The 15688-nt window shown below is 32.1% G+C and overlaps 3 protein-coding genes across 3 annotated transcripts; 2 read left to right on the forward strand and 1 right to left on the reverse strand.

Annotated features, from left to right (window-relative positions):
• The first annotated feature begins 242 nt into the window (after positions 1-242).
• IntS3 (integrator complex subunit 3) lies at positions 243-5127 on the forward strand. Its single transcript, XM_089707500.1, has 5 exons — positions 243-422; positions 616-3207; positions 3299-3424; positions 3644-3772; positions 4442-5127. Exons 1-5 carry the CDS (start codon positions 348-350, stop codon positions 4505-4507), a joined length of 2988 nt encoding a protein of 995 aa, XP_089563626.1. The 5' UTR covers positions 243-347; the 3' UTR covers positions 4508-5127.
• A 56-nt stretch (positions 5128-5183) lies between these two features.
• Positions 5184-7360, reverse strand: LOC149479941 (uncharacterized). Its single transcript, XM_089707501.1, has 5 exons — positions 6906-7360; positions 6628-6781; positions 6451-6551; positions 6253-6376; positions 5184-6150 (listed from the first exon to the last, which is right to left on the reverse strand). Exons 1-5 carry the CDS (start codon positions 7149-7151, stop codon positions 6047-6049), a joined length of 729 nt encoding a protein of 242 aa, XP_089563627.1. The 5' UTR covers positions 7152-7360; the 3' UTR covers positions 5184-6046.
• Positions 7361-8500: 1140 nt separating this feature from the next.
• LOC149479942 (arrestin domain-containing protein 17) lies at positions 8501-15364 on the forward strand. Its single transcript, XM_089707487.1, has 8 exons — positions 8501-8776; positions 9013-9168; positions 9576-9787; positions 9930-10112; positions 12654-12842; positions 13438-13620; positions 14101-14191; positions 15021-15364. The coding sequence occupies exons 1-8, from the start codon at positions 8662-8664 to the stop codon at positions 15164-15166; spliced, it is 1275 nt and encodes a 424-aa protein (XP_089563613.1). The 5' UTR covers positions 8501-8661; the 3' UTR covers positions 15167-15364.
• The last annotated feature ends 324 nt before the right edge of the window (positions 15365-15688 follow it).

Below are 15688 nucleotides of genomic sequence, written 5' to 3' on the forward strand. Positions count from 1 at the left end.
TTGAGTTTTGTGGAACTGTAGTATTCGCACACGAAACAACGGCCCAATGCATGTTAATATTAAAATAAAAAATATAGATTTCGATGAAATTGTAGCTTTTGTACTCTTTGTACTAAGCTTTTGTAAAGCTTTTGTACGTCACAAGTTGCAACACTTGCATGTCGCAAACAGATCATTTTCTTAACGTTGGCAGCTCTGCTCACTATATAGATCCTATGCGTATCCTATGTATATTTTATTATCTGTGGTGATTGTATTGCTTATATATATATTTTTCACCTACGATGGCCATGCAGGCGAGCTCTGCCAAATTATTATTTAAATTGAGGATTTAAATATTCTGAGCTATGGAACAAACAAAAGCTAATTCACCTAGACTTTTTGTGTGCACCGCTATAGAAAACAAGGATGAAATTGAAGAGGTACTTTTTCAAATTTGCAGTTACTAACAAAGATTTACTTAGTCAGCCATGTAAAAATTTATATTTTCCTATTGAATCCGTGGCGGCGCTGCGGTTTTGTGGCGCGAAATTCAATATATCAAATGTGCATTACTTTATGTGAATACATTAAATTTATGTTTTATTTATAAAATACTTATTTCTTTTATTTCAGAGATACGAAAGAGCCTACATCTTTTTTCAATCTCTTGTAGCTGATTGTAGTGAAAAGGAAGCTCACGATGCACTTAACAATGCTGTTTGCAAAAATCATGAAGATGTGTCGCTGGGAATGCTTATGTCAATTCTCACTGAGCCGCATAATGCCACAAAATGCTATAGAGATCTTACTCTAATAACAAGAGATGGTCTAACATGTGTTCTTAACAACTTGTCCAATTTGATCTTAGAGAGGTATTTAAAATTCCAAGATACAACACGGAATCAATTATTATGGCTTGTAAAAGAAATGATAAGAAATGTTGTAACAGGAGTGGATAGTGTTTGTTGGAATTTAATGCGTTATGCATCTGGTGGTGACATCACACCTAAAAATATTTTCTTAGTGGAATCTCTTTTGGATATTTATATTGACAACAAAATGTGGCTTGACAAATTTCCAGTACTAATATGTATGGTGGTATATACATATTTGAGATTAATCGAAGATCATAATATACCACAACTAATGGCTCTGCGACAGAAAGAAGTCAATTTTGTGATAGCACTCATAAGGGAGCATTTCAATGAAGTCTTAAGCTTGGGAAGAGATTTAGTCCGTTTACTCCAAAATGTTGCAAGAATTCCCGAATTTAATCAATTGTGGCAAGATATTCTTTTAAATCCTAAAACACTATCACCAACTTTTACCAATGTACTCCAGTTATTACAAACACGAACTTCTAGAAGATATTTACAGTCCAGACTCACTCCAGATATGGAAAGAAAACTAGTATTCTTGACATCGCAAGTACGATTTGGGCATCATAAAAAATATCAAGAATGGTTTCAACGACAATACCTTGCAACACCTGAATCTCAATCCTTACGTAGTGATATGATTCGTTTCATAGTAGGGGTTATACATCCTACAAATGAGTTACTGTGTTCAGACATAATTCCGCGATGGGCAGTCATTGGTTGGCTACTTACAACTTGCACTTCAAATGTTGCAGCTTCAAATGCAAAATTAGCCTTATTTTATGACTGGTTATTTTATGACCCTGAAAAAGATAATATCATGAATATTGAACCTGCTATACTCGTAATGCATCATTCTATGAGATCTCATCCAGCAGTTACTGCAACCCTTCTTGATTTTCTCTGTCGCATTATTCCTAATTTTTATCCATCATTTGCAGACAAAGTAAGACAAGGAATTTTCAATTCCCTTCAACAAATTATTGAAAAGAGGGTTCTTCCCAATTTACAACCCCTATTTGACTCTCCAAAATTAGATAGAGAACTACGCACAACTGTAAGAGAGACTTTTAAGGAGTTTTGTAGTAATGGTGAAGGAGTGTCTGGATTAAGAGAAGAAGGTATTGAAGATCTGCCTAGGGGTGGACCTGATGAACCAGTATTTTCTGATGATGAGGATGAAGCCAGTCCAAATATTGGAGAAGATACTGATGATGATGATTTACCTCTATCAGAGGTTCGGGCAAGAGAACGTCCTGAACTAGCAGCAGCTTTACCTCTAGTTTTACGGCCATTTGCTGAAACCCTCCTTGATGAAAGAACAGCAAGTGCAGGGACAGCATTGCTTAGCGCATGCTCTCCACCAATGCCTACTGCAGTAGCACTTGCTGATTTATTTGCTGCTGCCGTACAAGATATTCCACCCCCAAAAATAAGTATAAACCCTACTACATCAGAATTGGAAACTATTCTTAATAATCCAATATTCTCAATGTTTAACTATCTTAGTAGCGATAGTTCTGATTCGAAACGTAAGTTAATAATGGAAGCATTCAAAGAGATGTATGCACAAAGTTCTGTTCCGAGTTTAGGTTATTGTTTATTAGTTTATTTAAAAATTTGTTATGAGAAAGAACGCCGTGCTGAACGAGATCCCGCAAAAAAAAGAAATGTTAAATTTAAAACAGATATTTATAAAGATTATTGTAGTAATTTAGAATTAAAACTTGCCGAGAGTTTAGCTGATGATTTTGAAAAGTGCCAAGAATGTGATGCAAATGTTCTTGTATGGTTGATACCTGATGTATACAGAGAATTTAAAGATCAAGTTCAAAATCATATCAGATTATTGCATATTATAGTATCCACATTAGATGCTGGACAACTACAGCGTCTAGTGTGTCTAACATTACAGGGAAACTTAATGATGTTTAAATCTGACGATATAACAACAATGTTATCTACAAGTCTGGGCTGGGAGACCTTCGAACAATATTGCTTATGGCAACTTTTGACAGCACATGAAATATCAGTTGAAGATGTTTTACCAATTATACCTAAATTATCCTACAAGGACCATGCAGAAGCATCAACATCGGTATTGCTCATGTTAAAACAAGAAAGACCAACTGCAGATGTTGTGAGACAAATGTTCTGCAGATCTTTGGATGAGGACGACTCATTTGTTGTGTCTACTGTCATGTATTGGTGTCAGGATTATGAAGATAAAGTAGCTGATCTTTTGGCCGTTTTATTAAGTACACGATATCCAGGTACAAGTCCAAACAAAAGAAAACGTCCAGGAAAACATAACATTCCACCAAACGCGCCGCCTTCCGCTGAATTAGTAAGTATTTACTTAAGAAATTCTCATACTTAATCATGAATAATTTTTGGAAAATTAAATACAAACAAAATACAATAATTTTTTTTAACAGGTATTAGGTCACCTAGAACAAATAAGAGTATGTTGTGTGGAGCAGAATGATATGTCAATTTTTAACATGGAATGTATGCAGAAAGCTTTGCAGCACTCGCAATCAAATAGTAGTGATAGTTTGAAGGTAAATATATTATAATATGCATATTAATTATGTAACTTACAAATACTTATCTCACTAAAACAACTTCAACCTGTAATAAAAGTAAAGAAAAAATACATTAGAGAAATCTTCCCTGTGATATAAAAACAAAAGTAGGTGTAACACTGCCTTACGTGGAACTCTGAAATAGTAGAATCCACTGCATATTAATAAAAAGATTGTAATGTGTCGTTATTCCAGAGACAATACAGTGACCTGTTCTTTTTGGCTTGGCAAGATGAATTACCAATGTTGAGGAGAGCAAGAAAATTAGCTTCGAATTCAATGCCATTAAATCAAAATTTACATTCATCAAATGAGGATAGTGAGGTAATATTATATGCAATTACATACATAAGTAGTAACTGAGTTATAACAACACTACACAACTTATTTAGATTTTTACAAGCTTAGTATGGGATCAGATCGAGCCGTGTGTGAAATATGTCCTGAAATATTAATTTATTTTGAAGTGAAGCTGCTAATGTTGAGAGTAAAATTTCAATTCGCGTCATGGCAATGCCGTAACGTCATGGAACCATACGACGGTTTTGGTATATTTGAATCTTACCAAAGAAATTTCACTGCTGACACATGCTGTTTTTTTTTTGCCTTTCATTCTTTCTGTTTATACTTTGGATTTATCTCTAGAACGACCGAACCTTATAATCCAATTTAGATTAAATTGATTCAACTTGCAGAGATACTTTGTGTTAATATTAAATTTCATAATTCCAACAGTCAAAAAATTTTCACTTATTTCGCTATTACTATTTTTGAAGTGAAACTTCTCTAGGCGCGTTAAGAGTAAAATATCAAGATCGCGTCATGACTATACCGTCGCGTCATGGAGTAAGACGACGATTTTGGTATATTTGAATCTTGCCAAAGAAGTTTCACTTCTTACACATGTGCTCGGCAGACACGCTCTTTTTTATATACTATATTGCTAAGTAAATTGTATTGTAAATGTATAACATTTTGAAAATCATATTTCAGGAGGAAGAAATCGTCAAACCGAAGCAGGCAAAACGGCGAAAGAAAGCTATTTCAGATAGCGATTGACTTAATAATAAATATATATTAACATGTGTAGTAATATAAACACCAAAGTGCGACTCTACAATAAATAGTGTACCATGTTTGTTTGTTACCTTATGTTGTCCACATGGTGCAATTTTAAGAATAATAGTTCATTAACATTTTAATCAATATTAAAGTACATAATAATAATTCACATAATATTACTATGTAATATTCATGTTATTATTTCATATTATATTATCAATGTTGCCACAACTTACGTTATTATTACGGTAAGGATAAGTACATGTTAATATTTTTTTTATGAGACAAAAGTCACACAAAATGTTACTGACACCTTCTAGAAGGAGGTATTTAGTAGGTTAATGTTTTCAAAATACACATAGTAAATTGTAAGGAGCATGGAAATATTGCAAAAAATTGATAACACTTTTACTTAAGTTTTTGTAAATTTGTCACCATCTGTAGAAGTTGTAATATATATTGTTATACAGATTATTTTTATTTTTCGTATATATAGTGTTGGACTTATGTTAAGTATAAGGTACAAGACCAAGAATTTTAAGTAAATAATATTATATTGTATTAAAGCAATTTTCGAAATACATTTTACACTAGGTTCAATAAAGTATTTCCCCATATATCCAACGTTTTATTTATTTCATATTAATTAACATTTCCTTAATAAAACAAAATATTAGTAAATGTCTTATTCTTATCCAGTAAGTACAATTAAAAATTAGAATAACAATAAAATAACAAATAACAGTAAGACGCCTTTGAAGAATGTCCCAAATTGTTTATAAAATCTATCTTATAATTTAACCAGATACATGTATAATAGAAATTTGTAGAAATACAGGAATATGTTCAAAATATTATGTAGACAATGTACACAGTAATAGCTGTGACTATTTACATTTAATTTAAACCTTATATGCAATTTCAAAAGTCATCAGTTGCAAGATGTAAAAATTCTTTCAAAAACATGAGCAAGGAGCAAAAACTCATATGATCTCATCTCAACTGAAAATAAGATCACAAATGCATATTTCTATACTTATCACAATACATAAATCTAGAGTAAAATTTAAATGTAAAGTCAAATCAAAATTAATATGAAGTGTAATACAGATACAGGGTGTACTTGTAACTTTTATTAAATAGTCACACAAATTTTGTTATAATTAATAATTATGTAATAAGGTTTGTGCAGTAACTTAAATCATATGCATGTTATAGGCTATAGCCTATACCTTTATACCATATTATAACATGCATGAAACCTATATATGTATAATACACATATATAATATATATACAACTGACTTGACTTAACATTTAAAATTTAAATCATATCCATGTTTTATAAATGTATGTAAGTATATGAATAAAAAAACATAATAATTATGCAGGGTAATTATTGAAAAATATTCCATCAATTTACAAGAGTGATGATGTTTTAATGAAGATGATAAAAATTGAAATATGATCCATCACCATAACACTTGTTTTATACCTAGTATGAAGGTAGTATACTACTTTTATATTAAAGCTTTACTATAGCTGTTTGCCTTGCTTATACCTTTGCCTAGCTTGAGCTTTACTGTACTTTGTCTTTTTTTCAGGTATTGTTTGTTCATTATCTTGCTTTTCATCTGAAACTGTTCAATAAAAATATAATAAAAATACATAAGATACTTATAGTAACTGATACAATTTTTATTAGAATCATTTTTCTTTTATTAAATTAAATAATAACTTACTTAAATCAGGTGGTGGTTGTAACGACTTTCCTGCACTCCACGCAGTCATCAGAGTTGCAGTCTTTCCAACTGCAAATCCGATACCCGACAGGGCAATTGAAAATGCTACCATGCTTATTGGATTCTGAAAAGTATCATCCACATTCAAGCAATAATTAAAACATATTATTCACTTATTTATGTATATTAAGTACTTACAGTTAATGTAGGATTTGCAGTTAGTGTGTAATCCAAAATCACAACAAGAATTCCTATTATTAAGCCTATACATGTACATATCCAAATTGTGTTTTGGCTTCCTAAAATTAATTAAATTGATATTGATTAATATATATATAATAAAACCTCATATTTTAGGTTTAGACTATTAATCACCTTTTAATTTCTTTTTCTGTAATTCAGTTATGCCTCTAATAGACTCCATTAGTTTGGGATTATGAGGTTCCAGTTGTAAAGCCCGTGTATAAGATATTATAGCTTCATCATATAAACCACTGGCAGCTTCTACTTCTGCTCGCCGAAAATAACCCTAAATGATATAAAATTTGTTTAATATAATAGCTCCTTCAATAAACCTGTTAAAACATTTTTGTAATGTATTCAAATAGCATCTTAATATATTCCAAAATCCTAGTAAATATTCAAGTAAGTACCTTTGCCCAAATGGGTTGCAATTTTACAGTTTCGTTTGCATCCTGTAGTGATAAATAGTGTTGATCTAATTTAAGAAATGCAAACGATCTATTGCTATATAAGACATAATTATTTGGTTCCATTTTAATGGCATGAGTATAATGCAGCACAGCTTCGATATATTTTCCATCTTTGACACACTCGTTTCCTTTGATTTTAAGTTCTTCTACGGATAATTGCGGATTTTCTTTCTTTGATTCATCCATCGTTAAAACTAAGTTATATTTTAAATTAGGATAATATTGATGAAAATTATTTATTTAGTAAATCTAAGATGCTTGTATATTTAATATGTATGAAAAATTAAAAATTATATTCGACTCAATAATTTGAAATGAATAAATCGGAATAAATAAATTAAGGAGATAACATCCTAAATCTGCACATCACATTCAATTTCAAGTCTCAGGATCTGATAGATGTCAGTGTGACAGGTGACAGTGGATGTCACCTTTATTTTTTTTCTCTCTTTTGCGGCAAGATGGCTCTTCTATTTGCCAATATTAAGTGAAAATAAATTAAATATCTGTGATCCAAATGTGCATGCTGTGCAGGTGCTCTGTACAGAGCAAGTTGGGTCTGTGCAGCGCCACAAGACCAAAGAATACTAATTATACTCTAAAAAGAGGCACAAGACTTTTCTCGGCCCGCACGTGCACTTCTAACAATTAGGCTAAGCATACACGAAGCGGTTTTCACCCGCGCTCGCTGCGGCAGCGGAATGGAGTTCTATTTTCAAAACTCACGAGACCGAAGTTCGATGCGGTCACGCAGCCCTAACCGTCGCGATTGCGATCATGCGATTATCGCTCGCAAACTTGGTGCTTGATTATTGAAAGGCGGGCGGATTCAAGCGCGGCGGTTGCCGGTTATACGATCAATTCAGTTGCAGGCATTGAGATAATATTACTACGTATGGAGGAGACACCACGAACAAAATCTATGCGCCATTTTTTTGCTCTAACTAAGTTTTAAAAATTATTATCTAGTTAGGTACTTAACGATGAAAGTTATTCCTTTGCACTTTTCCGTATTATTTGTATTATTTGTGCAATATCGTAACACACACGAAGGCATGTTTGATGCGTTTCACTTTAAAACCATTAAAAAATACCGCTCAACATACGTCACATGACGTATGTTGAGTGGAACATAAGTGATGTAGGCGGTGTCGTCTCCATATTAATATTATCTCAATGGTTGCAGGCCGATTATGTACTTGCTCTTTATAGGCTGCCATGGACACATACCAGAAACGAGCTGCTGCATTATATATACTTCACAGAGAAAATATGCATGACTAGACATGATTTTTTTTATCTGATAGTTTACAAATTACAACATATTTTTATAAAAGGGAGAAAAATTTCGCTGGAAAAGTAATATGTACCTATATAAAAATAGAAATATGTACCTATATAAAAAAAATGTTTAAAAAACCTTTTAGCTAGTTTAGTTTAGTTTGTGTTTGCAGCCTTAAGTCAATAATTATCATATTTTGTCAAACTAAATGCAGAAATTCAGATTTCAGAAATCAGAAGTCGGCACTCGGCAGTAAGCAGAGAGCAGAGCAGTTACTGTTGTGGTGACTGTCAAAGTGACTGTGTCAGTCTGTGGTCACAGTCAGCAGTGTTAAAAGTAGAGTTTGAGAACTTCCGACAGTTCTGTTTGCATTATTTTATTGTATTCCTAAAAAATTATATAAATTTTAACAACATGGGAATTAAAGAAGCTGTAATTTATTTAGATAATCAATGGAATGCCTATTATGCCGGTCAAACAGTAAATGGGAGAATTGAATACGTTTTTGATAGCCCTAAAAAAGTTAGAGGTGAGTCTATTTAAAAAATATGTATTTGCCTAAATGAGTCATAGTTTTAAAGAGGCAGTGCAAATCTGTTTTTGCATCTACATTGTGTTGATGTTTTGTAGTAATATGTATATAAACTTTGCATTTTCTTTACCCATAGGTATTGAAAAATTAGTATGTGCATCTTTACCTAATTACTGTTTACCTTTTATTATATATTATATAGCAATGTGTAAGCTTATTTTTTCAATCTAAAGGTATTCATGTCAAGTTCAAAGGAGAGGCACACACTGAATGGAGTGAAAGTAAACAAGAAGAAGATTCAGAAGGAAAAACTCAATCCACAGACACTCTTCATACTGGAAATGAAGAATATTTCCAAATATCCTATTATCTTCTTGGCAGCAGTACAGGTACATACATATTATATTATTACTTTTAGTAGGTACATGTATGATAAGTAGGTAGACTCTTACAATTACTTTCTAATATTTCCATACCCATATTGGTATACCGTTACATATTTATGCTAATATGCCTACTATTATGTTTAACACTCGCATACAAACAAATTATTTCTAAGGGAGATATCATTTTATTTTTAGCATAAATTATATAATATAGGGTTTTTCAATGAGCACAGATAGATTTTGAATGAGTATACAAATGATCTGTTTTTGTGTTCAAATTAATGTGTGCAGTGGTTTTTGAGTTTATTGTAAAAGACATCAGAGATTTTACAATATGTATTGATAGAATACAGTCTTTAATCATATCATGAATGTATTGTATTAAAAAATATTGTAACATTATATTTTAGGAAACGAAATTGAAATTCCTGCTGGCAAGCAGGTGTATAATTTTACCTGTGCGCTGCCTCCAGTATTACCATCTTCTTTTGAGGGTGAGCATGGCTTTGTGCGCTACACTGTTAAAGTCACCCTTGACAGGCCGTGGAAATTTGATCAAGAGACTAAAATGGCATTTACAGTCATTAATGCTTTGGATTTAAACCTCAATCCTTCATACAAAGTAAGTAAACAATGCTTTTATCTTGTGAATGTCTTATTTATTTAGCAATTTATTATCTTAATTGTCTTACATACTTTCTTACAAAACATATTATTATAAATATATGTCATATTATTTTGATGTAGTGATATGTTTGTTCTAGGAACCAATTCATTTCCAAATGGAAAAAACATTTTGTTGTTTCTGCTGTGCTTCACCTCCGTTATCGGTAGATGTTCGAGCCCCAGTGACTGGATATTGCCCTGGCCAAGTCATTCCTTTAACTATTGACATAGAAAACAAGAGTAATGTTCAGTTGCATCTTGTCAAGATATTTTTGAGGAAGGTAAGTGTGTGAGTGGTATTTAACCACACTGTAGTCTTTGATATTTCCAATTTATTGGCCATCCATGTTGTTGGATATATATATATATATATATATATATATATATATATATGGGTGATTATACAAAAATGGGGTAACTTTTGAGGATATTTTGTTTACTATATTTTTTATATCAGATTGTTACAAATTAGGGTGTATATGATAGCTAATCTAATGAATATATTGTTCCAAATCGGGCCAGCCACTTTTTTAAGTAGATTGTGAGATATTTTAAATTTTCTGGAATTGGCCTCCAGGGGACTGACGAGGCTAACATGGTACTGATAAAAAACACAATTTTGTAATATTCTTAAAGAAATTGAATGAAAATTAATACAAATCTCTCAGTTTTAATATTGGCACATGTCTTTTATGTATTAAAATCACTTAGTTACGTTTAAAAATGATAATTAATAATATGTGATACTGGGAAAAAACAATGTCTCAAGTTTCAAAACAGCCTTCTGACATTTAACGCAACGTGAATATTCTTACTCTCTTACTTAACTTTTACTACTTTGACTTAGTTTTACTTGATATTTCAAGTAATTCACAAACAATAGAAACAAAAAAACGGCCAAGTGCGAGTTGGAGTCCTAACAAACCTATTTTTTATTATGTTTGTAACTAAAAATTTACACTTTTAGCAATTTTTCCTTTATCTGTGTTATAAGACGTTGCTATTTACCAAGTAGAAGTAAACTATATAGCAGTTTATATAGTAGACTGTATACACGGGAAGCATCCTGTGTGTTTTTTTATTCCCTTGCGAATATTGAATTTTGCGGAAATTTGCAGTATTAACGGATGTAGGTATCTTTTGATTGCGTTGCGTTATAAGTTTGATTTTTTTACAGCCCCAAGGGTTCTTAATCTTGAGTATCCAATATAAATTTCAGATTGATTCCTCCACGCGTTCCAAAAAAAACGTCTTAACAGACAAACGGACAACAAAGTGATCCTATAAGGGTTCTGTTTGTTCCTTTTGAGGTTCGGAGCCCTAAAAATCTACCAATATTTATGTTAAAAGTACTAATTATAGTAAAATTAAAAACCAAAGGCTCGAATGAAAGTCTCATCTGTTTTCATAAGAGCCCCTTGACATTTTTATAATGTTATCAAGTATATTAATTAACTTTTATGTTATTTTGAGGTAATTTTACTTCACGGTATTATACGTATACGTATTTATCTGATAAATATAAAAAGCTATGCCCTGAAAGCATCAAAATCAATAATCAAAATAAAATAAGATCTTTTTAATAAAATTATTAGTAGTTTGTTTCAATAGCTCTTTTCTTTGCTACTGTTTCTTAAATGTTTCTTCCCTAGTCAAATTCAGTTTCTTTTAGCGTGGCGCATGATGTTTTAAACTGAAATATAAAATAGAAATGCTTATACCAATAGCAATCAAGATAAAAGTTCTCAAAAACGACAGAATCATCAGTACTATGGGGTCGCGTCAGTCCTCTGGCACGATATCTGACAAAGGACTGATGCCAGCGGATTGATAAAAAGGGACTTAATATGAGGTTTTAATCAAAAATTATGTTTTTTTGCCTAATTTCTAATATCAACAAACTATATTTTTACAAATCATAGTTAACCATTTATAAATGAAAATAAAAATCGGACTAACAATAAAATAACGACTCACCATAGGACTGAAATGTTGACTGGCGCAGCAAGATTTTAGAGGACAAACACAACCCTAGCGCTGGTACAGTTATGACGGCCGTCAAAATATGCGGTGCACAAGTAACTTCATTACCAACATTAATACTTAGACAGGGATTTGATCTCGACTTGGTGATATTTAGCGAGAATTTCAAATTTAAAAAACACACAACGGACTGACTAGTGAAAACGATGACAAAGTTTAATTTTATTTTTTAAATAAAATGGAAAACATTGCGTTATGAAAGTTGTAGTATATAATACTATGTACATCAAAGATTGTAGTGAATTAGTAAGTTTTCTTAAATCGATGATAATGTTTAAACGATAGTCACTTGATTGTTGGTTTTCGGAGTTGTGACATGCCAAAGTACTGACGTTTGAGGTATTAATTTATTTTTTTTATTCATTTGTATTTTAAATAAAGAAGTGAAATTGAGTGACCAAATAAAGGACGCTTCATTGTTTTAAAATAGATTGTTATTTGAATAAAATATAATAAGACTTTGTTTAAATTGGCTGATGACATCGAGTTACCCCATTTTTGTATAATCACCCATATATATATATATATATATATATATATATATATATATATATTTTGATATGGGCAACAGTAATTATGTGTCAATATAATGCTTGTATAAACATACAGATAAATTGAAAATATTAATGAAATGTTTCATATTTTGATTAATATGTCAATTTTTAAAGTTGCACACATAAATCCATTCATCAAGTAATAATTGTAAATAGAAAAAAACTTTCTAGCATAGGTTAAAAAGCGCTGTTTGATCATAATATATAGACAAATTATCATTTTAGGTGGTGACATACAGAGCAACTTCACCAACAACTGCTGTGAAGAAGTCAAAGGACATTGTTCTTACAATACAAGAAGGACCTGCTCCAGCTGGAACCACTAAGCATTGGAACTTGAACATGGAAATACCCCCAATACCACCCTCGAACCTTGTCAATTGCAGTATTATTGATCTGGATTACGATTTAAAGGTGCAGTACAGTGAGCTTTGCATATAGAAGGCATTTGTTGAAGAACATTCTAATCACTATGACGTGTGGACTTGCATATTACATACTTTGAATGTTTTGGACTTGGAGCTATAATAATCAAATAGCAGACTTATAAGAATACATATTTGAATAGTTTAAAAAATATTGTTTGAAAAACTCTTCAATCAAATGAAACATTTCATTATTTTTTCAATTTTCTCCTCCTTATCTATATCTACATATGTTTAAACAAGCATATTATCAATACATTGTTTATCGTTGTAGATTCCTTCTTACTTGTTTGTTAAATCTTAAAATGATTGCAGACAGATTCGATTGTGCGTGCTTGCACCATTGTGAGCAAGTACACACATTTTATATAAATAAAAATAAAATGACTAATTATAAATGGTAAAATATTCAATAATGATAATATTTAAATTAATTTAAATGTAAACTGTATAAAAACAATGTAAACTAACATAGTAATTAAGAAATAATACTTACAAGTGGACCTCTGATGTTCTATTAATAAATAAATTATTATTATTATTAAAACCTATTTCTATCTTTCGTTTTGACTTTTGTATCGCAGGTGGAATGTGTAGTATCGGGAATGCATCTCAACTTCAAAGACAAGAAGTACATAACGATTGGCACGGTGCCGCTGATGGGTGGGCCTGGAGCGGCTCCATCAGCACCCCCTCAGCCGAGTGTGGATACATCAAACCAACCAGCCGTTCTACCTGTGTCTCCGGGAGAGCCTGCTCAACCCTCTGTGAGTTCTGAATTATTTTGTTTTAAACTTGTGCATTATTTGTGATTGCTAGATTCGAATACAATCTAATTACTGTCATTTAGCTTTTTTAGATGAAACCAAAACGAAATTAAATTGTTTTTGAGTTTAGAGTTTATTCTTAGAAAAAGTAGTAAATATGCAAAACACTCGGGAACTGCCGCGGTTAAGCTATTGTATGCTATGCCTTCAAGCCACACCTCCGCGCCCGTCGGAGTGGGGAGCGTGAGGTTTTTCGTTACGGAATTACTGGATTCGGTCCCCGCGCTCAAGACCCGCGATAGAAGCTATGCAATAGCTTAAAAAAATGTCATATAATTTTGGAAGAAACTAATTTTCTCGAAATCGAAACATGTTATTATTGCAATAATATTTGTTATACAAGAAATTTGATATTTTGTGGTTTAATTGTACATAAAAGGAATAGAGCTTTTGAAGTATTTTTTTTGTCTATTTATTCAGGCACCGGCTGGTGGCGAAGCTCCAGGAGGATGGATGGTCCCAGGGTCGTCACCAACTCAGCCACCTTTCCAGTCGCTGTACCCTACTCTCAGTAAGTATTTCAATTTTAAGCTTTATTTAATTTAATACTACCGGCTGGGCCCGGGTCTGCCCGGTTATAATGAAACGAATATTTTTTTTTTTATAAAATTACAGTCTGTTCTGTGAAACAAAAATTTTTTTTTTTTTTATGGTAAATATTATTATATTTACCATATTCGTTTGTTTTACTATTGATTACTAAATGATGTTACCCACACTTAAAATAAAAAATGTTGTAACAAAATAAAAGTTTATATTTTTATGATCTTTGACATACCGTATTCTTATGAATAAGATTCGAAGTAAGATCGCAATAAATATTACTTATATGTATTTACAAACAAGTTGAAGGTCGGTTGAGTTACGGTGAATCACGCATTCAGCAATCAGCAGTTAGTGCAAATTTAACTCAATGATTCAGTTATATCTCTGTTATATTTTATCTTTCTGCTCTCATAAACAGATAGCAGTTTGAAACAAATTAAAGTTATATTGTTTTAATAACAATTTATATCTTAATTATATTTGATAATGTTTATACTTAGTAAAAAGCAAACGGACAAAATATAAGTACATTAACACTTAAATTGACTGATAATATTTTCTTTGATAAGTAAGAGTCAGAAAATGCAGAATTTGTTATATATTATACTATTTAATAAAACTGGTACAATATTTTAAAAACGTTTTCTTCCTCATACTAATGAACGTTTCATCAGTATGTGTCATAATGCTCAATAAACATAGCCATATACACAACATAGGATAGACCCCTTGTGCATTCATGAATGGAAATATTTTCTTGATAAATCTTACTCATATAAATATTAATATTTCAGCTGAACCAGTGTACCAGGAATCTCCATACGGCCGCACTATTAAGGATCGCAATGAAAGTCAGCACATGGCCATTAATGGTCCTGCAAAATTCGCTCCTTACTATCCTACTTACGCGGCTGTCCAACCCCCGCCTTTACCACAATAAAATATTTTAACAAGCTTTTGTGATGTGTGCTAGTAGTTAGACAGTATCTATTTGTATCGAATTTCGAAACTGCTTTAACGACATATAGTAACCAGCTATATTTACATTTTATTGGATTAACAGTTAGTGAATATTTCTTTTTACCATAAGGTTTTACGTTGTGTATCGTTATGTAATAAGTGTAAACGGAAACGTGCTAATTAAGGGCCGGCGCCCACTGCCGGCACGGCGTGGCATGGCAGGGCAGAGGATTTTATTACTAATGAAGTTATTTTGAATCTTATTTCAATCAGTTTAGAATTCAAGTTACTTTATTTCGATGCCACGATGCCGCGACGTATCGCAGGATGCTGCAGCATGACGCGGCACGCCGCAGGATGCGGCGGCATGACGTGTCTTGCTTTGGGGTCGAGGAATTATGATTGCTAGCTAGTTGAAATAAGGTTGAAACTTATGCAGCATTAGTGGGGCTTTTAGCAGGATGCCACGGCATGCCGCGGGATGCCATTGCACGCCGCGGGA

The sequence above is a fragment of the Colias philodice genome, chromosome 19, assembly GCF_061535455.1.
Source record: "Colias philodice isolate Cphi_HAF_F1 chromosome 19, ilColPhil1 Martin Lab GWU primary, whole genome shotgun sequence".
In the NCBI taxonomy this organism is placed as follows: Eukaryota; Metazoa; Arthropoda; class Insecta; order Lepidoptera; family Pieridae; genus Colias; species Colias philodice.

Bases quoted from the DNA above. Each gene is read 5' to 3' on its own strand.
- IntS3 (XM_089707500.1), top strand. From the start codon at position 348: ATGGAACAAACAAAAGCTAATTCACCTAGACTTTTTGTGTGCACCGCT. The intron at 423-615 runs GTACTTTTTCAA...CTTTTATTTCAG, and splicing joins ACAAGGATGAAATTGAAGAG to AGATACGAAAGAGCCTACAT. The intron at 3,208-3,298 runs GTAAGTATTTAC...TTTTTTTAACAG, and splicing joins CGCCGCCTTCCGCTGAATTA to GTATTAGGTCACCTAGAACA.
- LOC149479942 (XM_089707487.1), top strand. From the start codon at position 8,662: ATGGGAATTAAAGAAGCTGTAATTTATTTAGATAATCAATGGAATGCC. The intron at 9,788-9,929 runs GTAAGTAAACAA...TGTTTGTTCTAG, and splicing joins ACCTCAATCCTTCATACAAA to GAACCAATTCATTTCCAAAT. The intron at 12,843-13,437 runs GTGCAGTACAGT...TTTGTATCGCAG, and splicing joins ATCTGGATTACGATTTAAAG to GTGGAATGTGTAGTATCGGG.
- LOC149479941 (XM_089707501.1), bottom strand. From the start codon at position 7,151: ATGGATGAATCAAAGAAAGAAAATCCGCAATTATCCGTAGAAGAACTT. The intron at 6,782-6,905 runs GTACTTACTTGA...TATATCATTTAG, and splicing joins TGCAACCCATTTGGGCAAAG to GGTTATTTTCGGCGAGCAGA. The intron at 6,151-6,252 runs GTAAGTTATTAT...TTTATTGAACAG, and splicing joins ACAACCACCACCTGATTTAA to TTTCAGATGAAAAGCAAGAT.